The 23,797-nt window shown below is 37.8% G+C and overlaps 1 protein-coding gene across 1 annotated transcript in view; it reads left to right on the top strand.

The window, feature by feature from the left end:
- Positions 1–23,797, top strand: part of RAB2A (RAB2A, member RAS oncogene family) — a 108,791-nt gene that overhangs the window by 39,868 nt on the left and 45,126 nt on the right. Inside the window, exons 2-3 of the mRNA XM_012738648.3 lie at positions 8,416–8,487; positions 22,098–22,165. Coding sequence (XP_012594102.1) covers positions 8,416–8,487; positions 22,098–22,165 — 140 coding nt within the window. The remainder of the gene's footprint in view (positions 1–8,415; positions 8,488–22,097; positions 22,166–23,797) is intronic.

Here is a 23,797-nt window from a genome sequence, read left to right as displayed (position 1 = left end):
CCTTCAGCCTCATTGTAGTCCCAAAGCGACTGTTCAAGGGGAAAAGTTTGGTCGATGGTTGGCGGGTTTGTAGTAGGTCTGCCGTCCTCCCCGGGAACCAGCTTCCGTGCCTCCCCCTGAATCCTTTCTCTTTCCTCCATTGTGAAGAGCACCTTAAGCAACTGCTGGCAGTCATCTCAGGCGGGCTGATGAGTAAAAAGAACAGAGTCTAAAAGATTAATTAGGTCTCTCAGATTCTCGGAGATTGGAGTCTGGCAACACTGGCGTCCCAACGGACCGCGGACCGCGTGCCCTCTCCTTTCTGGCCTCTTTAACTGCCAGAACTTCCGCCTTTCCCCTCGGGGCAGGTAGGAGGGCCTTCAGCCAGGGTGGCGGGTCTAGAACCAAGTCTTGCCAGACCACGATATAGGGGATCTGATCAGGGTGGCCGTGGTGGCCAAATACCACCCCTTTTACTTTTTCGATCAAGGAGGCATCAAACGAGACCTCCCTGGGCTACCCCACTCCAAATGTGGGCCACTCGGCCTCACAAAGGGTAACAAACTTTCCCTTCTTGACCTCCAGGGACAGGTTGTGTGCCCTTGCCCTGACATCCTTAAAATGGCTCACCAGGATGGACAACGGCGTTGTTAGAGCCTGTCCCATGGCTAGTCAATAATAGGCAGATGTGCAAACCGATATTCTGCAGTTGGGGTACTGGGGACAAGGATCTGAATCCCTAGCCTTTCACTCCCTACGGAGGTAACGGCCGTGCCCCTCCCGCATAGCCACTCCTGGCACGGGTGGCAGGAGATACACTGTGTGCTGCCAGCCCATGCAGGGGAATACTCACCTGGAGGTTCTAGTCGCCCCTGCGGATCTTTTCGTGGGTCCCCTAATTCCACGGCCCCAGCCTGAAAACCCATGCAACCCTGATGGGTTCTCGGGCTAAAACCATAGAACCCAGAGACTCCAACAAGCCAATGAGAGATGTCACACTCACACACACACACACAAACACAGAAAGCCGGCGACAAACAAAGCAGACAACAGACAAGTGGACGGTGAGGTAAACAGACAACCTAACCTAGTCCAGACCTACTCCCCAGTCTCCTCCTGACCGAGCCCTTGGCTACAAGGTCAGCTCCGGAGTCCAAACGGGGCCAGAGGACGTCTCCGCCTGGCTCCTACCGGTGACCCACCAGCGTGTCCGCCTAGGTCCTGTGCCGGCGTCCTGATTCGGGGTCCTGCAAGGGGATTCCGCGTCCCTTGCCTAACACCACACCCGGCTAGTCCAGGGTGGATTTTCACACTCCTCCCTCAGCCCTGAGTTCTATCCGGTAGTCTGTGGGGAAGGCAAATCCCGGACGAGCCCCCAAATGTTAGGGACCGACCTTCCACAGCCCCACCGGACAGAAAAGCAGAGACAGCGAGGATGCAATCACACAAGAGGAGATTTATTTTCTGGCTAGCCAGGGTCCAAGCCCCAGAGCACCAACGCAGTGGCCACTCTCACAGGCAAGGACCGTGCTCTTAGTTTTTAAAATGCAGTAAAAATTGTCTTAAAGTTTCAAGTTAGCATGCTCAATCATAAAATAAGGATTGGCCCTTCTTTCTGGAGGTACAGATCTGTTTAACGTTGAGCTTACCACTTGGTGACATTGTGTTGTATTCCAACACAAGAATCTGACCTATCACATTTATAAGTTGTAGGAAAAAATTCTCTGTTACCCTCTTCATATTACTTTACTTTGTGGCATGATGGATTCATTCTTCTTCATTTAGATTTAAACAAATATTCAGTTGTTAACTTTAAGTTTATCCATGAAAAGAAAGCATTATTAAAATTTTAAATCTCTAAGTGATAAATCATCAGGGCCAACTATGGCTTGATTCTCTGTACATCAAGTAAAATTATGTCCAAAAAGATTAAATAATCTGTGCAAAGTTACAGTTAGTTATAACCCCTCCCAGACAGCCATGTTTCTGAGGTATAAGGACAATACAGAATTAGCTATATGTGTAAATTTTCTCCTCTTGATCAGTTAACAACTTAGACAAGATTTCTAGTAAGAAAGGTTAGGACAGAGAGAGGCTTGCTTTGTACTTGTTATGTGGGGGATACATTGTTGAATGTGGTCTTTGTCTTAATAAACTCATGTTCTGTTGGGGATCAGATTCTGTCATGGGTACACCTATAAAGCATTGTGATATTATTAATAAAAGGAATAGTTTTTATTTGCAAGCTTTCCTATTCTACGTGCTGTGCTTTTTGGGTAGTAATGGTTGTCTTTAAGAGTCAGTGTCTAACTAGAGAAGTAGAGCCAGTGGGATGTGGGTATCTATAGATAGAGATTGAGATTGAAATTGATTAGTTTATTTGGTTATGTGATTGTGGGGACTGGACAAGCAAGTCTGAAATCCAGTAGGGCAGGCTGTAACCCACAAGCATCCCTGAAGTTGCTGTCCACAGATGGAATTATTTCTTCTCTTAGGGAGGCCTCAGTCCTTTTTTTAGTCTTTTAACAGTTGAATCTGGCCTACCCTGATTATCTAGAACTATCTCCCTATTTAAAGTCAACTGATAACAGATTTTAATTACATCTACTATGTCTTCATAGCAACACCCATATGAGTGTTTGCTTAAATAACTAGGGAGGACCTAACTAATCAATGACAGAGCTGAGATTCTAAGCAGGGTCATTTTTAAGGCATATATGAAGTATTACAGGAATCTAGGGCTGAAATTGGTTAATTTACTGGTATATGGGATTGTAGAGGCTAGTACACCATTAGTTTTGCTTGAGGATTGATAGAATCTTTGAAACAGGAATGCTTTAATGGAGAGACTATAGGAATTCCTGACTTGGGTCTTAAAGCATGAATTTAGATTTTCCAGGGAGTGAAATGTTCCCTGATAAAAGGTACCAGGGAAAGAACATGGTATCATTTTCAAAGGATGGTTTATTTGTATTTAAGTATAGAGTCTCTAGACTGTGTTATGATAGTATGATCTATTGGAGTAATCATTTTAGCTCAAATGCAAAGGACCTTGTTTTCTGTTTTGGAAAGCTTGAATTTTTATATTTTAGGCAATATAACATGAGAAGAGTGAGTTAATCACATCTGCATTTTAGCAAAACTTTTCACAGTGGTTTATAAAATAGGTTAGAAAGGATGGCCAGGTGAGGTGGCTCATAGTGGTAATCCTAGCACTTTAGGAGACCAATGCAGGAGGATCACTTGAAGCCAGGAGTTTAAGACCAGCCTGGACAATAGTGAGACCCCCATCTCTACAAAAAATAAAAAACTAGCTGGGCATAGTGGCATGTTCCTGTAGTCCCAGCTACTTGGGAGGCTGAGGCAGGAGGATTCACTTGAGCCCAGGAGTTTGAGGTTGCAGTCAGCTATGATGATGCCACTGCAGTCTCGCCTGGGCAACAGAACAAGACCTTGTCTCAAAGAAAGAAAGTATGAGACAAAAACATCAGATCTTGTTGAGAACGAGAACTAGAGCACTGAGGGTTAAAAGGGTAAGGCACCTATTGGGTCAGGTTTGAATCAGCCAAGTTGTGGTTAATGATAACTCAGTGGCCAATGAAATGCTTTTGAATTCACTGTTATGAGACCTTTACAAACTAACAGTTGTACAAATATATTTAACACAGAAAATAAGAAGAAAGAGGAAAAACAAACAACAGCGGATAGCTCAGACCAATACACTGACTGACAAACCTGATATCTGAGTCCAGATTTTCCTCAGGACTCCAAAGGGGTGGGTGGGGTAGGTGTGTGTGTGCCGGGGGGTTGTTACAATTCTCCTGACAGAACTTATGGCAGCCACTGCCGGTCTCAGGTCTTGCTTGGTGGCTCACACATTCTAGCACTCTGGGAGGTCGAGGCAGGAAGATCAGTTAAGCTCAGGGGTTCAAGTCCAGCCTGAGCCAGAGCAAGACCCAATCTCTACTATAAATAGAAAAATTAGCTGAGTGTCGTGACATTCACCTGTAGTCTCAGCTACTCAGGAGGCTGAGGCAGGGGGATCGCTTGAGCCCAGGAGTTTGAGGTTGCTGTGAGCTAGGCTGATGCCACAGCACTCCACTCAGGGCAACAGTGTGAGACTCCATCTCAAAAAAAAAGGCCTCAGCATTCTCACAAACAGAACTTCTACAGGTGTTTTGGCCATGGTTAGTTTCTTTACTGTTTTCATGGCCCTGTGCAGGAGTGTTCATGGCCATTATCTAAACTGCCTTTTAAATTTACTTTCTTGTCTGATCTCAGGGGTCCTTGGCCACAACAGGTATTATTACCTCAGCCTACTATACATATTTATCTCCTTAAGGGATCAACAGTTTCGCTATAGATTGAGTCATTTGTCACAAGTGACTCCATTTTGAGACATTTAAAATCACAAAACAGTATTATATTCAGCATGAAATTCATGAAGACATTTCTGAAAGAATTGATGAGATTGATGAATAATTAGCAGTGGATGATAAAAGAGGAGGAGGAATTAAGCATGGTTCTGAGTTTCTTGTGTGATCCATTGGGAAATAATTCCAGAGATTAGGAAATACTGAGGTGTGTGTATATATATATACACACACACACACACCATAGAATACTACTATGAAAAAGAATGAAATGTCTTTTGCAGCAACTTGGATGGATTTGGAGACCATTATCCTAAGTGAAGTAACCCAAGAACAAAAAAACCAAACACCATATGTTCTCACTTATAAATGGGAGCTAAGCAATGGGTATGCGTGGTCATACAGAGTGACATAATGGATGTTGGAGACTCAGAAGGGGGAGGGTGAAAGGGAAGTGCAGTATAAAAAGTATGTATTGGGTACAATGTACACTATCCAGGTAATGGTTACACTAAAAGCCTAGACTTCATTGTATGATTCATCCATGTAACAAAAAGCCATTTGTACCCTCTAAATCCGTTAAAATAAAATTAAAAAGAAAAGAAGTAGATTGAGGCTATGGGACTGGGTTAGTCCTCTCAAATGAAAAAAAGGTAACTAAAGTGGGGTGGTAAGGAAAACTGCCAGTATTTCAGGGTTACGTGGAAGATGAACAGTGGTTGTCACAGAATTAAGATTATCAAGGAGATAGTTATAGCCTGACAAACCAGAAGAGATCATTTTCAAGGATGTTATAAGCCAAAAAATTATATAGATATAGTTGATGGGCACAAATGTATTTATTTATCTTCAGTAAATGGTGCTAGGGGAAACTGGATATCCACATGCAGAATGAAACTACTCTATCTCTCACCATATACAAAAATTAACTCAAAATGGATTAAAGATTTAGGTGTGAGATACAAAACTGTAAAACTATGGGAAGAAAATATAGGGGAAATAGTTCCAGATATTGGTCTGGGCAAAGATTTTATAGATAAGACTTCAAAAGCACAGAGAACAAAACAAAAATAGGCAAACGGGATTATATCAAACTAAAAAGCTTCTGTACAGCAAAGGAACAGTCAATAGAGTGAAGATACAACCTATAGAATGGGAGAAAATATTTGCAAACTATTCATCTGACAAGGGATTAATAACTAGAAAATACAATGAACTCAAACAACTCAACATCAAAAACCCCCACATAATCTGATTTTAAAAGGGCAAAGATTCTAAATAGACATTTCTCAAAAGAACACACACAAATGGCCAACCAATATATGAAAAAATGCTTAACATCTCTCTGATCATCAGGGAAATATAAATCAAAACCGCAGTGACATAGCATCTCACCCTAGTTAGAATGACTGTAATCAAGACAAACAAAATGCTGGTAAAGATGTGGAGGAATTCTTATGCACTATTGGTGGAAAGTAGTACAGTCGCTATGTAACAGTATGCAGGTTCTTCAGAAAACTAAAAATAGAACTACTATATGATCCAGCAATCCCACTGTTGGTATTTATTCAAAGGAAATCAGTATCTCAAAGAGATTATCTGCACTCCCATGTTTATCACAGCAGTATTCACATTAGCAAAGATATGGAATCACCTGTGTCCATCAACAAATGAATGAATAAAGAAAATGTGGTATATAATTTCACCATGGCATATATTCAGCCCTAAAAAAAAAGAATGAAATCCTGTCATTTGCAGCAACATGGATGAATCTGGAGGACATTACGTTATGTGAAATAAGCAGGCACAGAAAAATACTGAACATTCTCGTATCTGTAATATGTGGGAGCTAAAAAAGTTGAGCTCATAGCAGTAAAGAGTAGAATTGTGGTTATTAGAGGTCCTAGGGAAGGCTAGGGCAAAGGAGAAGATAGGGACAGCTGGACTAATGGATACAAAGTTACAGCTAGATAGGATGAACATGTTCTGTTCTGTAATACTATAGGGTGACTGTAGTTAATTATATATGATATACTTATTATTTATTATATTTTTAAATAGGTAGAAGAGAGGATTTTAAATGTTTCCAACAGATACAAAAAAGGGATAAATGTTTCAGGTGATTGCATATGCTAATTACCCTGATTTGATCATTATACATTCTATATATATATCAAAATATCACTCCATACCCCATAAGTAAGTACAGTTATTGCCTGTCAAAAATTTTTAGAAGAATATGGAAGCTGGGCAAGCTGGTGCACATCTATAGTCCCGCCTACTTGGGAGGGTGAGGCAGGAGGATTCCTTGAGCTCAGGAGTTTGAGAATAGCCTGGCCTAACCTGGGGAACAGGGAGAGCCTGTCTCTTTTAAATAATAAATAAATAAGTAATATGGAGAATATGGAGTCTTGAAGTGAGGAACCAAAGAGTAAGCATTTTCTGTATTTAACCAGCATTTTATCAGAATAAGATTGATATTGCTAGAGTGATATATATTGCTAGAGTGGGAAAGGGATTTTTGTTTATTTCATTCCCCCCCCCTTTCTTCTTGAGACAGAGTTATGCTCTGTCACCAGGGGTAGAGTGCAATAGTGTTAGTGTAGCTCATTGCAACCTCAAACTTCTGGGTTCAAGTGATCCTCCTGGCTCAGTCTCCTGAGTAGCTAGGACTACAGGCACGCTCCACCACGCCTGGTTAATTTTTTTTGTATTTTGTAGAGACGGGGGTCTCGGTATGTTGCACAGGCTGGTTTCGAACTCCTGGCCTCAAGTGATCCTTCTGCCACGTCCTCCCAAAGTGCTAGGATAACAAACATGAGCCACCACGCCCAGCCGGTAACAAACTTTTTTAATGTAGAAAAACTATCCTTTTGTCTTCTATCTTACACACAAAAGGCTATTCAAAAGAGTTTAAAATTCTGAAAAAATGAGTTTGATTTGGGAGCCTTTTGTAATATAACAGAGAAGAAAACTCAATAATGTCACGTGTTTTGAAATTCCAGTTTGTTTTCAGTGTCACTTCTTCATAAAGACTTTCTCCATCCCTTTAGTCTAAATTAAGTCTCTTTTGTTACTCTTTCTCATAGCACTTTATTTCAAATTGCAGTCCTTATAATTATTTCAAATTATTCATGTACAATATATTATTTGGATATTCGTTTTGTTTAATTTCTCCACCTGTACTAGACTGCAAGTTCCATGTGTAGGAACCACATCAGTTTTCTGCACTACTGCAGCTTCAGGTCCTTAGTGCAATGCATACTTAGAATTCAATAAAGACTTTGAGTGAGTGAGTGAATGATTGAATGAATGAATGATAACTCCATTTAGTGTTTTGTAGAAGTACAGAATGCTGTCAATTAAGCATCCTTAGTCTAGTGTGAAGATGAGTAATGTTTCTTACAGGACTTAAAAATGAGTAGGAGAGAGGTGTGTTATTCAATATCCAATGCTCCTTAGAGGGCAAGTAGGATGAATTTTTCTTTGAATTTAGGATTGAAGTTATTCATGACCTTAGTGAGATCAATAGTAGAATGAAGGAATGCAATACAGATTACAGTTGCTCATGAAATGAATTAGTAAGAAAATAGAGCAAGCAGCTTTTTCTAGAAAAGTAGATCCCAGATACTTACTGCTAGCTTATCTGTTTGTTCTTTCTAGGGGAGTATGATAAACTAATGCTGTGCTTTAAATATTTTCACTGTTACACAGAAGACAGAAGAGCACAAAAACTATACTGAATGAGTACTGTGGTAGAGGCTACCAAGGCGACCTTGTTAGTTGTCTTATAGGAGTTTAGCTGCTGCATTTATTTTTCATGTTGAAATATTGAATGAGTAAAAAAGGGTGAAAAAGGTATTTTAGATGTTTTTATAACTTCCACCTAAATCACCAGTCCTCTAATTTCCAAAAAAATTATAGAGTATTGAGAAATCACAGTAGGTTGTTCAGAGTACCGGAAACCCTGGTTACCTCTTTTCCATATGCTTGTAAAGTGTTTCTTAATTTCTGTGAGTTTTCTTTTAATATTCTTTTTTGTTTTTGTTTTTTTATCTTCCAGGTGTTGGTAAATCATGCTTATTGCTACAGTTTACAGACAAGAGGTTTCAGCCAGTACACGACCTTACTATTGGTAAGTTTTATAAAAGGGATGGGAAGCTTTGAAAGTTTTGGATAGTCTTAAGTGGAAGATGCTAGAGGTGGTCCATTCTATTAGTGATGATTCCAAAATCAGTGAAACTAGATTTGTTGCTATGTAGAGTTTAGCCTCTATAACTTTTTAAAAAATATGTATAGTAAAAATAAATATTATTCAACTTTGCAAAAATGGTTAGATGTTAGTATTTAAGCTTTCAATTGTATATTTAGTGATGAAACAAACAGCTGGGAGACGGTATAGCATCATAGTAAGAGAAGAGACTCTGGACTGCTTAGAAGGCTCTGCCACTAACTAGCTAGGCAAGCCTTTTCTTACCACTCCATCTCTCAGTTTCTTTATCTGTACAAAGGGAATTGTAGTAATCCCAATCACACAAGTTATTCTGAGCAGTAAATGAGTTACTAAATGTAAAGCATTGGAATAAAGTGCCTGGCCACATGGTAAGTGCTCTAGTGTTATGTATAATTATTAACCAAAAGAAACTATCATTGGACATTTTGTGGTTTCCTCATTTGTGAAGAGTAAATAATATAATTAACTGGTAAGAAACTGTCAACAAATATTAGTTTGTTTAAAATAGTGATATTGTTTATTTCTATTAATATGCAAAGGAATAAAAATGAGTGAAAAATGAAAAACTTTAGATGATCATATGTTTTGGAATTCTTATTAGTTTAAAAATTATATTTATATTCTGGAAAGCTGAAGAACCTAGCTGAATTATTCTTCTGTTGCTGTAGCTCCTTAACAGTTATAAATTAGTCGAATATGAAGAAAAAAGGGAATTGCAAATCTAGTTACTCTGTACAACCAATTGTTCAATGAATCTTTTCAGCCACTGACTGCTTGTCTTCTATTGATATTATCAACATACTACTTATAGCATATTGATTCTCATGTCCTGTGTATTTTTAAAATACCAAATCAGAGTTAGAGCTTTTGAATCAAATTATTAGATCAATTAATAGTTTTTAACTAAGCCCACATGTACTTTGTAGATATATTGAAATCTTTCATTAGCAACTACTGTCAATAAGAATATCCATAGTCTATTTTAATTTTGATAGTTTTAGGTATATACAGGAATGATGGGTAAAACAGGCAATACTGTTTCATAGGGGTACTCATAACTTTGTTTAACTTTGTGAGCTCATTTTTGTGTAGGATCTGCTCTTTGCTCAGTAGGTTTGAAACCTTGGTTGCCAACCGTAAGCATGACTCAGCCCTAAGACAGCTAGCCACGCAGTTTTTGGTATAGGGTACTAAACCAAATTCTTCCTTTTCATTGAATCTCACATATAAATGTCTAAGTTGTTATGACATACCCAGTGAGGAAGATGGGCCTGAGCCTGATGTAAGAAGTTGGCATAGGCTATACCTGTAGAGAGAGATGAGGGGGGAGTAGACTCAAGAGTTGTTTGGAAAACTATAACTCATGTAACTGCCACTTGGCTTCACTCTAAGTTTGATGATGGGAGGCACCAGGAAATTGGAGGCTAAAAGAAAAGAAAAGCCAAGGATCTCTTTGTCCTTTTCTCTCAGCCTGTGTTTATTGTATGTTCTCCATTGCTCTGTCTCCAGCCTCTGCCTGGCAGGGCCCACTGGTGTTCTCGTTCCTGAACTCTGATAACCCCAGTGTCTCTCTTTGTACTTCCAGCCTGGGGTTGTAGCAGCTTATTGCTGTTGCTAATCTCTGAGTTGATTACCCATCTTTTCTGGGAGTTTCTTGCCTCTTCCTTTACTGTAACCAGTTCCCTACATTAAATTCTGCACGTATTAAGTACTTCAGTGTAGTTTCTGTTTTTCTGATTGTACCCTGACTGGCGTATCGTTTTTTTTTTTTTTTCCCTTCTAACTCTTGGAATTGATTGTAAATAACAAAAGTCCACCTAAATCAGCTTAAGCAAAAGGAGAATTTTTCATTTTAAGTATTCAGATGTGCCCCACAGAACCCAAAGGCAGGGAGGCAGCTGGGTCACCCTGGAACCAGAGCATCTTAGAGCACCAGAAATTGTTTTTTCATCTCCCATTTCTCCCTCATTGTCTCTCATTGTCTTCTCATGCCTCCTTCATTTTTCTCTAGCTGTTAACCAATGTTTTTAATTTCCCTATCTCCGTAGTGGAAAATGGCCGTTATCAATAGCTCTAAAGTTCATATCCCATTCAGGAGAGCAAGGATTCTCTTACACTCAATTCCAGGTTCCCTAGAGAAGAGAGTTCATTGGCTCAACTTGGTTCAGGCCCACTCACCCCTTGTTCTGTTGGCTCTGACCATGGACCCAGAGTCACTTTGTACAACATGGTTACCAAGGCCAGGCACAGTGGCTCATACCTGTAATCACACTCTAGCCTGGGCAACAGAGTGACACCCTGTCTCAAAAACAAAGAAACAAACAACAAAAAAAAAACAGTTACCAAATTGGTTGTGGTGGGAGGTAATTTGGATGAATAGTCATACATAGCTACACCATAATTCCCTTACACCTAGCTATCCTAGCTAGTCATCATGTCCTTATCTTCTGTCTGCTACAATAATCAATACTGCTTATAAAACACCGACTTCATGATTCTTCTCAGGCTGCCTCTCGCTTTCTCTCCTACTTCTCCCTAACATGGATACCATATGCCATCTAGTCTTTGCTACTTACTCTTTCCTGAATACCTAGTGCTTTCCATGCCTTCAGACTTTCTCTTCTTTTCAGAGTGTGCCATTACTTGACATCTCTGCTTACTGAAGTTATTTTCTAAACAACGGTGCTTAGCCCAAACTGTAGCCCCATTTATGAGAAATGAGATTTGTATACTCATGGGGAAATATTGTTGACAGGAAAGACAGAACTGTAAAACATGCTGGAAAACAGCCAGAGTAGCCGTATAGGTATTGAGTTTAAACATAATGCTCAGCACCAACTTGGGTGGTAAGTGGTAGTGTTCCTAGTGGGTCATGCATTAGAACTTAATTGTTTATGATCAAGACCATTCCTCCTAAAAAGGCAGAGTAAATATTATGGAGGATAAAAGTAGTCCCATCTTTTACCTGCTGTGTGTGGAGGGAAATTACATTCAATGTACATTAATAAAGTGATCATATTTTTCTTTAGGAACCGTTAGGGCTCATGGTCCAACCGTGGCTTTAGAAATAATCCATTATTATAGAATAAAGATGGTGGTTACCATGAACTCTTCTTTTAAACTGGAATTTTATTTTAGATCCTATAAAATGAATGTAAATGTGCTCATACATTAATTTTGTAAAGGGGCTCAATATTTAAGATGTTTCAGGATCCTTAGATAATGATACTTTTAAAAATATCTATATATTTCTCTGAAGCAAACAGAACTATTCAGGATTAATGAACTATTCTCAGAATATTGATAGCTGCTTAATATTCATTGTCAGTGATGATGATGATGTTTATTTCATGGAAAAGCATTTTTGAAAGTAAAGGCTGACCCAGTTGTTCTTCCTCTCACCCCTTCCTGTCACTGCAACTTACGTAGAGTTACATACACTGTGCTCGAAGTGCATTTAGTACAGCTAAATGCAGGCCAGTAGAGGCAGCGAGGATTGTTAATTCATGCTTCTGCCTTCATTGACACAAAGCCTACTTAACATTTTTGGGCACCCATCCCAGCAGTTTATTTTTCAGACAGAAAAACAATTAGCAGATTGTCACATATTTTTAAAAGGAACATTGGAATGTTTGCTAAAAGAGGCATAAGACAGTATCTTGATTCTCTGCATACTTGCTTTTGCCTGATGAATAGGTGAAGGTGAAAAACCTTAAGGTTGGGTTATGAGTAAGAAAGTATTAAATGATAGAAAAGAAAAAATAAAAGATCATAAAAAGGTAGGAAAGACTGCAGTACTGTTTACCCTTCAATAGTCTACCCCACTAAGAATTAAGATATGAATCAGTAAAGCAGTTTATAAATAGTTTCATGGACACAATTACCTTGAAGATCCAAGCTAGAGCATCACTACTCAAAGGATGATTCATGGGCTGTTGCACTGGACGATCAGTGTCAAAATTGCCTGGGAGCTTGTTAAAGAATCTACTGAATCATAATCTGCATTTTGACAAGATTTCCAGGTGATTCATGTGAGTATTAAAAGTTTACAAAGCATTGGAGCAATGACTTTTAAATATTGATTATCCAGCTAGAAGTATGTTTTATATTGTCTGTCTTGTGCACACATGAGCGCAGACCCACACATGCTGACCTCTCAGTTCCTTTACTTCTCTCCTCCAGGAATCTTGCTTCCACCCTTCTTCAGCTACTCACTCGCGCTATCACTCCCAAGACCTTGCCATTAGCAGTATCTGGAACCACTCCAAAATTTCAGTTTTATGTATTAGGTTCTTTGACTAGCCCTCCCATCCTTCCAACTCTCTTTCTATAGTTCCTAGTGCTAGCAGTTTTTTTTTACCCCATCAGAGTTATGATTTATTGATCCTACCATCTTTTCACTCTCACCCCTCTTGTGTTCTTTCTTTCCTCCTTACTCAGCTTCAGTTCTAACCACTATGCCTTTATAATCATTCCTGCATATACTCTCAGTCCCATGGTCCCTCTCTTGCTTCATCATAGCCTTGTGGCTAAAATATAGGTTAAATTCAAATGTCTGGCTGGGTGCAGTGGCTCATGCCTGTAATCCTAGCACTCTGGGAGGCTGAGACGGGAGGATGGCTCAAGGTCAGGAGTTTGAGACCAGCCTGAGCAAGAGCAAGACCCTGTCTCTACTAGAAATAGAAATTAGCCAGACAACTAAAAATATGTAGAAAAATGAGCCAGGCATGGAGGCACATGCCTATAGTCCCAGTATTTGGGAGGCTGAGGCAAAAGGATGGCTTGAGCCAAGGAGTTTGAGGTTGCTGTGAGCTAGGCCGATGCCACGGCACTCTAGCCTGGGCAACAGAGTGAGACTGTCTCAAAAAAAAAAATAATAATAATAATTCAAATGTCTATTCTCCATGCCTGATGTGTATAGCTAGACATAGCTAGAGAAAAACACAGAGCCATGTTCACTAGTCTCATTTTAGTTTCTGGGACACTAACTTTAAATAAACCCTTAGTACTGCCTGACAATTGCTCTTCACTATCCCGTGGAACTACATCATACCTTCTTTCTCTTTAAGCACACAGCACCTTTCCTATCTTCACCCTCAGCTGATAGCCTTGGTTTCTGTTTCACTCAGAAAATAGAGGCAAGTAGAAGAGCATTTTTACAGGTTTCCACCACCACTCAACCCACCTACCCTGCACTGTGTCTGTAAACTTAGCCTTCTGTTTGCTGCTGTGGGTGAACTCTAACTTCATAGCCAAGACCTATTCAAGGATGCCGGCTTGAGTAGTTCTTTTTTCTTCTAAACATCATTAATTTTTCTGGTTTTGGTGGTTATTTTTCATTACTCCATTTTCTTTTCTAGCTTTTAAAACTTTTCTCTCATTTTAGCAAAATTTCTCAGAAAGAATTTTCCATATTTTCCATCTCCAATTTCTCTCTACTCATACTTTTTGAACTGGCTCCAGTCAGCCCCTCCCCATATATATTTCCAGCTACTTATATAATATCTTTCTTAGATGTCCAGTAGGCATCTCAAACTTAGCATGTCCCAAATAGTTTCTGATTTTTTTCTCTAGAATCTTAGCACAGGTGTACATGTACACACCCACATACACACACACCCATACTCATCCTTCCACCTAGATTTTTCTCCTTAACTTTTTATACAAGTAAATATAGGTAAACACATTATCTCTCACCAGTATAAAGTAAGGTCCACGGCAGCATAGAGTTACCTCTCTCGTTTATTACTGTATCCCCAGTACCTGGTAACATAGTAGGAACTCCATAAATATTTGCTAAATGAATATACTATCTCTCTAGCTGGGAGGAAGCTTCATAAAGCAGTATTTACCATTATAGTGCTTAAAGCACACATTCCTTTATTTTATACTATTCAGTTATATTGTTTACAAATAATGCTAGTTACAGCCTGCCAATTCCCACTACATTTACTTCACTGCCTACTAATGGATAGTTTGACAAGCATTGGTCTAAACTAGGCCATTTATATGTTGATTCCACCTTCCTACCTATCTCCCGCACTTCCTTAAACCAATCAACCTGTAAGAAATGATTACTGGAAGTGAAAGTATACTTGGGGAAAAGGTGGTTCAACTGAGGCATCATTACTTCCATCAGGCTTTCTACAGGAAGTCAGTTAAAAAAATACACCTCATTTATTTGGGGTTCAGTTTTCTGGTAACTTGAATTATCTAGAACAACATGGCCAAGAACTAGAATGATAACTTAAAAGACCTCTCGAACATCTAATTAAGATCTCACAAAGTCTATGTAGCTGATTTTTAAAATGTAGATGTATTTTTCTATCAGGGTGTGATCATTGTAAATATATTGTAGAAGTCCAAAGAAAGTTAAATAGTCTGTATGTATAACTTTGGCCTCTAGCAATGACCGTGAACAATTTGGTGTGTGTTATCACCTTGTAGAGTTTTTAAATGTATTCCTAAACAGACAAAGCTGTTCTAATTTGCACTCTCCCCACTGATACACTAAAGTACTCATTCCACCTCACCCTTGCCTCTACTGAAGCTTATAAATGTTTTTAATATTTGTGAATCAGAGGGGCAAAAAAATGGTTATTTTACTTATCACTTTAATTTTTACTGAGGCTGAGCATTCTTTTATGTTTAAGAACTATTTCTCTGTCACCTCTTTGAATTGCCTGTTATGGCTTTGCCCCTTCTACAAGTTTTTTTTTAATCAAATCTATTGATGTTTTTCTTTATAGCTTTTTAGCCTTGCTAAAGAAGACTACTCTGTGCAAAAATTGCATATATTCTCTTAAATATTCTTCTAATATGATAAATTTGTATTCCATCTAGTACGTGATTATATATATGATTTTCTTTAATCCCTATATAACTTGTGGCCCCACACCATTAATTAAATAAGCCATTCATTCTTTCTTGTTTGAACTAGTACCTGTTGTCATATGCTAAATCCCATATGTAAGTAAACCTGTTTGGGGGCTCTAAAATTGACTTTATTTCATGGTTTTTTTCTGTTTCATGAGGCAGTATCACACTGTGGTAGTTATGGTAACTTTATAGTATACTTAATATTGGTTAGTCTTCTAAGTTTTATTGATCATTTTTGTGCATTTGTTTTTCCAGATGAACTTCATTTTGCCAAGTTGCAAAGTTTTTAGTGAGGCTTTTAAATGTGTTTTTATTTTATTTATTTAATTTTTTGAGACAGGTTCTCACTCTGCTGCCAAGGCTGGAGTGCAGTGGTACGATCATAGCTCACTGTAGCCTCAAACTCCTGAGCTCAAGCAGTCATCCTGCATTAGCCTTCCTAGTAGCTGGAACTACAGGCATGAGCCACCACACCTGGCTAATTTTTTTTTTCTGAGATAGGGTCTTGCTGTGTTACACAGGCTGGTCATGAATTCCTGAGCTCGAGACATGCTCGCTCCTCTGCCTCCCAAAGTGCTGGGATTACAGGCATGAGCCACCATGCCTAACCTGAGGCTTTTAAATTTGAAAAGAATTTTATTAAATTTATGAGTTAATTTGGAGATGATTTGTTTTCACAGTATTGAAATTATCTATTTATACACATAATATGTGTTTTCATTTATTTAGAATTTCTTAAATGCTCTTTAATAAAGTTTTATAGTTCTGTTCATTCAGGTTTTATGCTTTTCTAAGTTTGACTTGATGTTTTATGATTTTGTTGCTATTGTGAGTAGATTTTTTTCCCCACCATTATTATTAAATTATTTTGCATGTTCTAAGTAGACAGTTGAGTCTTATCTTACATTTTTTCCCTTAGCTAATATTTATACCTCTTAGTTTTGTTACTGTAATTTTTGACCAAAATCTCTGGAACAATTTCTGAGTTGAAGAAATTATATTTTTCTCAGTGTAATTTGAATTCTTCTAGTGTTTTACCATTAAGTATTGTATTTGCTGTTTTGTTTTCCATACAAAATTAAGGACATTATATTTTATATGTAGTTTTCCTTTATTTCTAGAATTAAGAACAATCAGGCCATCCTCCCACAAGCCTCCATTTTGAACCTCTGTAGTGTGTAAGGAACAGGAACAGGGGATTGGAGTTCATATGTTCCCATGCCATTTAGGGAAGGCTGGGCCTGGCTGTTCGCTTAATACCTAGTTCTGCTGTCTGCTGTGGCATCCCAACTGTGTACCCCAGCAGCCTGGAAGTTCTGGCCTTGCCATTACAAGGAAACCTGAATGGGCATTCCGAGCCTTCCCTAGGGGAAAGAGCCACATTTTCCCCTCTGCACGTCTCTGTACCTCTATAGTCACCTGGCTCTGACAGGAAGCTCTCTCTCACTGGATGTGTCATCATTAGTCACGGGGATGGTGGTTTAGAAATTCTGGTGCATAATATGGAATAATAATAACAATAGCTGAATACTGGATACTTACTGTATGCCAGGCAGCATTCTGTTTTATATGTAAAAACCTTTTTAAATCTTGAAAATAAATCTTGTGAGCTAGGTATCATAAATACCATTTTCCAGATGAGGAAACTAAGACACAAAAGGGGTTTAATATTAGGTCATTAAATATGAATTGTCCAATTTCAAATCACAAGTTTAGTTTATTATATCTCAAACAAGAAGCAGTAGAATTAATCAAAGTATGTGCCTAAACTGTCAACACAGTTTTGCCATCTTAACAGTAGCTTGTTCATGCCAGCAGTGAAGAATTGTGGAGAGCAAGTGATGAGGAAATCACAAAAGATATTTTCCACCGCTCATTGAGAATTGAATATTTTTTCTTGCAAGAAGGGGTCCAAAACCTGGAAAAAGTGGTAGTTAGTTGATACAAGGTCTGGTGAATACAATGGATGACAGAGAGCTTCCAAGTCTGGCCTCCATAGTTTGAGCAGCATTGTTTATGAGACATGTGGTCAAGCGTCTTGCAAGAGGATTGACCTGTCTGTTTTGACCAGTCTCGGCTACTTAACCACAAGTGTGGTAGGGGTCCCCAGCCCCTGTGAAATGGGAAAAAATGTTGTGGGAATTTTGTACTAGGGACAAAATATATAAAGTTATAAAAATTGTTAATGGATCTAGATTGTAAAATTATTAATTTATTTATAACTTTTGTGATTTATTTATTTATAACGAGTAAGCTGACATTCAAAAGATAAGAATTTAAGACCGACGTATATTTTTGACCACTGCCTCTTTAGGACCTTGTCTCCATGAGGAATAGAAATAATAATATAACTGTGCCCCTCACCCTTTCTAAAAATGTATAAAAGACTGTTAAACCTGGAAAAAGTGGTAGTCAGTTTCTACAAGGTCTGATGAATACGATAGATGATAGAGAGTGTCCAAGTCCGGCCTCCGTAGTTTGAGCAGTGTTGTTTCTGAGATCCGTGGTCAAGCATCTTGCAAAAGGATTGACCTGTCTCTTTTGACCAGTCTCGGCTGCTTAACCACAAGCATCCCTCTCATTTCATCAGATTGATTGCAGTAACCATCCTCTGTAATTGACTGGCCAGGTTTCATGAAGCGGTAGTGGATAACACCAGCACTGGACTACCAAAAAGACACCAATACCTTTTGTGGATAAATATTCAGTTTGGGGCTGTGTTTCAGCACTTCATCTTTAATCCAGCCATTGTGCCAAATGCCTGTGATTGTCAGAAGGAATCCATTTTTCATCATACTTAAAAATGTTATAGAAATGGTTTGCTTTTATGTCATGACAGCAAAGAAAGGCAAGCTTCAAGACGATTTTTCTTCTGACAGTTACTTAATTCATGCAATACCCATCTACCCAGCTTCTTTACCTTGCCAATTTGATTCAAATGGTCCAAAGGAATAGTAACATCAAACCTTGCTGCTAATTCACACATAGGTTGAGATGGATATGCTTCCATTACAGCTTTTAGCACCTCATTATCCACCTTGATCTCAGGTCACCCACATGGCTCATTTTCAAGATTAAAATCACCAGAACAGAATTTCTCAAACCATCTATGTACTGTGTGTACATTAGCCACATTCTTCCCAAACACTTCGTTGATATTTCAAGCTGTCTGCACTGCATTGGTTCCATGGAAAAACTCATATTCAAAAATAAGACGAATTTTTGATGTATACATGGTTTCACAAAAATTGCTCTAAAAATTTTTTGAAACATAATCACAAACCGAACTGTGTGTTTGAAAGAATAAGGATGTACCTTCATAATAAAAGTATAAAAAGAAGTGTCAAAGTGAACTATCATAGATATCAACTGAAACTTAGTACTTAAGGAAATTGGACATTTCATACTTAATAACCTAATAACTTGCCCAGTACCTACACAACTAGTACCTACACAACTGATTATGAGTGCTTGACGTTATAATTACTATGCAAGGATGATAATGATATAGAGACAATTAGAAAAATGTGTGCTTACAATCTGAGTATTTTTTTCTGAAAGGTTGGACGTGAGTAACATATCTAAAAAAAATAAGTATCACTCCCTGACAATGTCAGGCAAATGAAGTCTTGACTTTGGCTCCACAGAAAATTTCTCTGGCAGCCAAATTGACTGTTAATTGAAAATGGATTTGGGATGAGAGAGTCTCAAGGATACAGGGAATGGTGATTTATTCCATTTAAAAAAAGATAAGGAGACCTTTCTAAATGGGATTCTGAAGCATATACACACTTAAGGAGAAGGATTTAAAAATTTTAACAACTGAGAAAAGAAATCAAGATTATGTTTTTTGTATTTATTTCTGAGACTTCTAGGACACTTTGGGATTAAGTATTTTCTTTTGCCACATAGAATACACAGGTAAAAACCTACATTGTATCCAGTTAAGAGATGGTAAATGGGAAATAATTGTGTTTCTGAAGCTGACGTTGAGGTCCATCTGTTTTTGTTTCATTTGATGGGAGAACAAAAATCATAGTTTTTTAGTAATCCATAGCACTTGTAAATTTTTCCTTTTGAAATATATGTATATTTTTCTTTCTGCCACCATTATTTATCTCATGCCTAAAATACAATAGTCTTTTTACTGATAAAAAGACTTTCCTCTTGTTTTTTTTATTCTCTCTCTTGACCCACTTGATAAATGAAGTTAAAACATCAATTGTATTATGACATTTCCTGCTTTAGAAACATTCTTGATTTTCATATAACAGATTTATTTTAAATTGTATATGTTTTTTAAAAGAGGCAAAACCTTTGAAGACTTTTAAGCTCCAGCAGCTTCTCTCTGCTTACTTTTAATGAAGAGATAAACATAAGAAAATCCAGTTGTGGCTAAGTTAAGCAAAACGGACTATGCTAGAATATCTGGAGTTGTATATAGAACTCACAGGATATTAGAAATTTGGGCTTGGGAATGGAAAGGAACAAAAAGCATCTTAGAGGCCAGGAAGCAGCAATTCTAACAGCAGACCTGCAGCAGGAGTGGTCTTGTTAGCCTTTCATCTGCTAGGATGGAATGATCACCTATCAGTTTCAGTATCTTCATTCCTCTGCTCAAGATGTCGGTTCTAGAGAGGAGCATCTGCTTGCCCTTGTCTGCCTACCTTTGGTATAAGAAGTGTTCAAGGGTCTGTTTCTAGTTTGTAGCTGCTTTTTGTTAAATTTGACATTATGCATTGAATTCAAGAAATTTTGAATCCCAGTGAGTGATGCAGATGGTTTTGAATTGTGGTTAAAAGCCAATCCATCCATGACAATGGAAGGAAAATTGGAACCTCTCTATCTCTCCCCCCCAAATCTGGTAGAAACAATAGATTCATGAAAAGGCTTCCACTTTGTCAGCTGTCTTGCTTACATGTAGGATTTAGTGCTTTAGCACATTCCTTTTCAATACTGGATATTTCAGAGAACATTTGTATCATACTTAGCAACTGGTTTCTTCCCTCAACTACTTTCATTTTCGTGTCATTAATGGGTGATGGTTTTGTGTGTGTCCCTATTCCATGGCATGGAACAGATGGGGTGTGTGTGTATATGTACACACACATAATGAATCTATCTATCTATCTATATATATGTAGATAGGTAGATATATAACCACCTGAAATAGTTTTATGTGGCACAGTTTTACAAATATCCATTTTCTAGTACATCATGGACTTCTGGGTCCCTTTTTCTCTGCCTTTACTATATTTCTGAGCCTGAGAAACATGAGCATCATCTTAGTTTCTTGATAATAACTATGGCTATAAGATGGAATAAGTATTAAAATAAGTAAAAACTCCGTCAAGTTTTATATCATGGGAGGACAGATCACCTTTCTTTTTCACCCTCCTAATGACATTTGGAAGAATTATAGAAGGTGCTGAAATAGAATTCTGACACTGGGAAATGTATGCTTTTCTTGGAATCTAGAAGCTGTTTATCTGTCAGGATGAAATCTAGTTTCTGGGGGCAGTGTCTGTCTTCCCTTCATCCTGACTTTGATCTTAAAACTGATAGAGCATGCTCTAGACAGTAATGATTTGGTATAATATTAGTGATAATTCCACTTTCAGAGGTTTCTTTATAGCTCTTTGCTATTCTAAAATTATCCCCTATTTTCCACTCCTATTTTGATGATTAAATGAATACTTTCCAAAGAGATGATAAATGCAAGTTAAAAAGCCAAAGTAGTAAACTTGTAAATATAAAATCTATATTTCCTTTGACCTGCAATCTTCTTTCCTGTAATTTGCCTAAAATTATAGTAAGTTGGAAAATGTCTGCAGAAAGTGCATTTCAGCACTCACTGTTTAGTGAAAATATGAGAACAACCTAAATTTGTACCTAAGCCTAAATAGAATACCAATTTAGCAAATTATCTATACACAAAGGAATGTTGTGCAGACATCAAAAATAACGGTGTAGTTTTATGTTTGTTGATTTGTAAGGATGTTTGTGATGTGGGATAATGTCCATGACATATTATTAAATAAAGAGCAAATTGCAGAGCAGCATTAATATGTTCTTATTTATGTAAAATTGTGTGCTTATTTCTGCATGTGTTTTTATTTATGGAGCACTGTCTGGAAGTATGTTTAAACAGTACTTATATTTAGTGAGCTGATTAGGAGATTTCTTTCCTAGTTGATTATCCATGCTGGGAATCAAGACTATGATGTTGAAATTCATCTCTCCCTTTTATTGATTTCTATACTATATAATTGTAGTTTTTAGGAAATTTTAGTATTTAATATTTGTTACTAATAATTATGGCTCTAGGATCTTTCCTTTAGTTGTTTTTATGTTACTGAGCCTGTGAAACATGAAGACCACAGTTGGTTTCTTAATATTGACTATTTCAGACTTCAATATCTTAATATTTTAATTGTTATTAGCTTATGTCTTATTAGTACTTCTGCCTTAGCTTATATATTTTCCAAGACTAGGTGCTGTACTTGTTAAAGTTTATCTGTGTATCACTTAGAATAGCATGTACTAGAAATAGACATTCTGTTTTTTTAATCCTTGAATGTGAGATATATACCAGCTAGTTTGTATAACAAATCATTTTCTACTCTATTCAGGTGTAGAGTTCGGTGCTCGAATGATAACTATTGATGGGAAACAGATAAAACTTCAGATATGGGATACGGTAAGTATAACAAAAATACATTGTATGACCTAAGTTAAAGTTATTTTATAAGAGTACATTGTATGTTTGTTTTGATGTTATTTTATGCCTATTGTGGTCAGACACTAACAAACTACAGCCATGAGGTGAAATGTGGTATTAGAAATTAGTTTTTCTTTCTTTTAAAATTGTTTTTTTATTTTTAAATAAGAGATGGGATTTCACTGTGTTGTGCAGGCTAATCCTGAATTCCTGGGCTCAAGCTATCTTCCTGCCTCAGCCTCCTAAGTAGCTAGGTCTAAAGGCATGTACCACTGTGCCAGGCTCAGATTGGTTTTTCTTATCCAGTGTTTTGAACAGGTGTGCCCATGTATTAGGTGTTGGTGAGCATATCTGTGTGAATGATTGGGCTATGTGGTCTAAATGGAAATATTCTAGAAACTATATTTTTAAGAAAAACAATCATCATGTCTCAAGTATACACATATGAAGTAAAATAAGAATATCAATACTATCAAGTAATTTATCTTGCCAGCTTAGTAATTTATTTTAAAGATTTCAAACACTTGAAGCCACCTTGCTTCTAATCCATATCCTAATTCTGTCATTTACCCTTGTTCATTGAGTATATATTATATGTCATGCTATGTAGGTTTTAATGGTGGTTTCTCATCTGAACCACAGAATACAGAAAATGATTTGGTGACTGTTTTCTCTATTCTCCCATTTGAGATGTGTAAAAGTGAAGTTACTGTATTATATATGATGGATGCCTAAGGTAGCAGTTTTCAAACTTTTCGGTTTCAGGGCCCCCTTTTACTTTTAAAAATTAATGAAAGGCCAGGCACGGTGGCTCACGCCTGTAATCCTAGCATTCTGGGAGGCCAGGGCGGGAGGATTGCTTGAGCTCAGGAGTTCAAGACCAGCCTGAGCAAGAGCGAGACTCCCTCTCTACTATAAATAGAAAGAAATTAGCCAAATAACTAAAAATAGAAAAAAATTAGCCAGGCACGGTGGCGTGTGCCTATAGTCCCAGCTGCCCGGAAGGCTGAGGTAGGAGGATTGCTTGAGCCCAGGAGTTTGAGGTTGCTGTGAGCTAGGCTAATGCCACGGCACCCTAGCCCAGGCAATATAGTGAGACTCTGTATCAAAAAAAAAAAAAAAAAATTAATAAAGACCTCGAAGAGCTTTAGAGCTTTATGTGGCTTAAAGCTATCAGTATTTACCATATTAGAAATTAAAACTGAGAAGCTTATTAAATATTCAATCATTAATTCATTTAAAAATAATAAACTTAATACTTGTTAGAATGAACAGTGCAATTTTAATAGAAACTGTATTTTTTTAAAAAAAAAACCTAGTGAGAATAGTGGTATCATGTTATATTTTTTGAAATTTCTCTATTGCCTGCTTAATAGAAGATACTGGATTCTAATATCTGCTTCTGCATTAAGTCTTACACATGTTGTTTAGTTGAGGTATAAGAAGAAAATCCAGCCTCACACCAATAGGCAGTTGGGAATGGAGGACCACATGGACCCTTAAAAGAGTCTCAGGAACTCCCAGTCTCATAGACTGGGGGTTCCCAAGACCAAGTGAGTTGCTGAAGGCTGTTACAGGACCTACGTTTCCTGATACTTTATGTGTATCATA

Source organism: Microcebus murinus, chromosome 7, assembly GCF_040939455.1.
Source record: "Microcebus murinus isolate Inina chromosome 7, M.murinus_Inina_mat1.0, whole genome shotgun sequence".
NCBI lineage: Eukaryota > Metazoa > Chordata > Mammalia > Primates > Cheirogaleidae > Microcebus > Microcebus murinus.
Note: the sequence above shows the minus strand (reverse complement) of the source record. Positions and strands in the feature narration are given on the sequence as shown.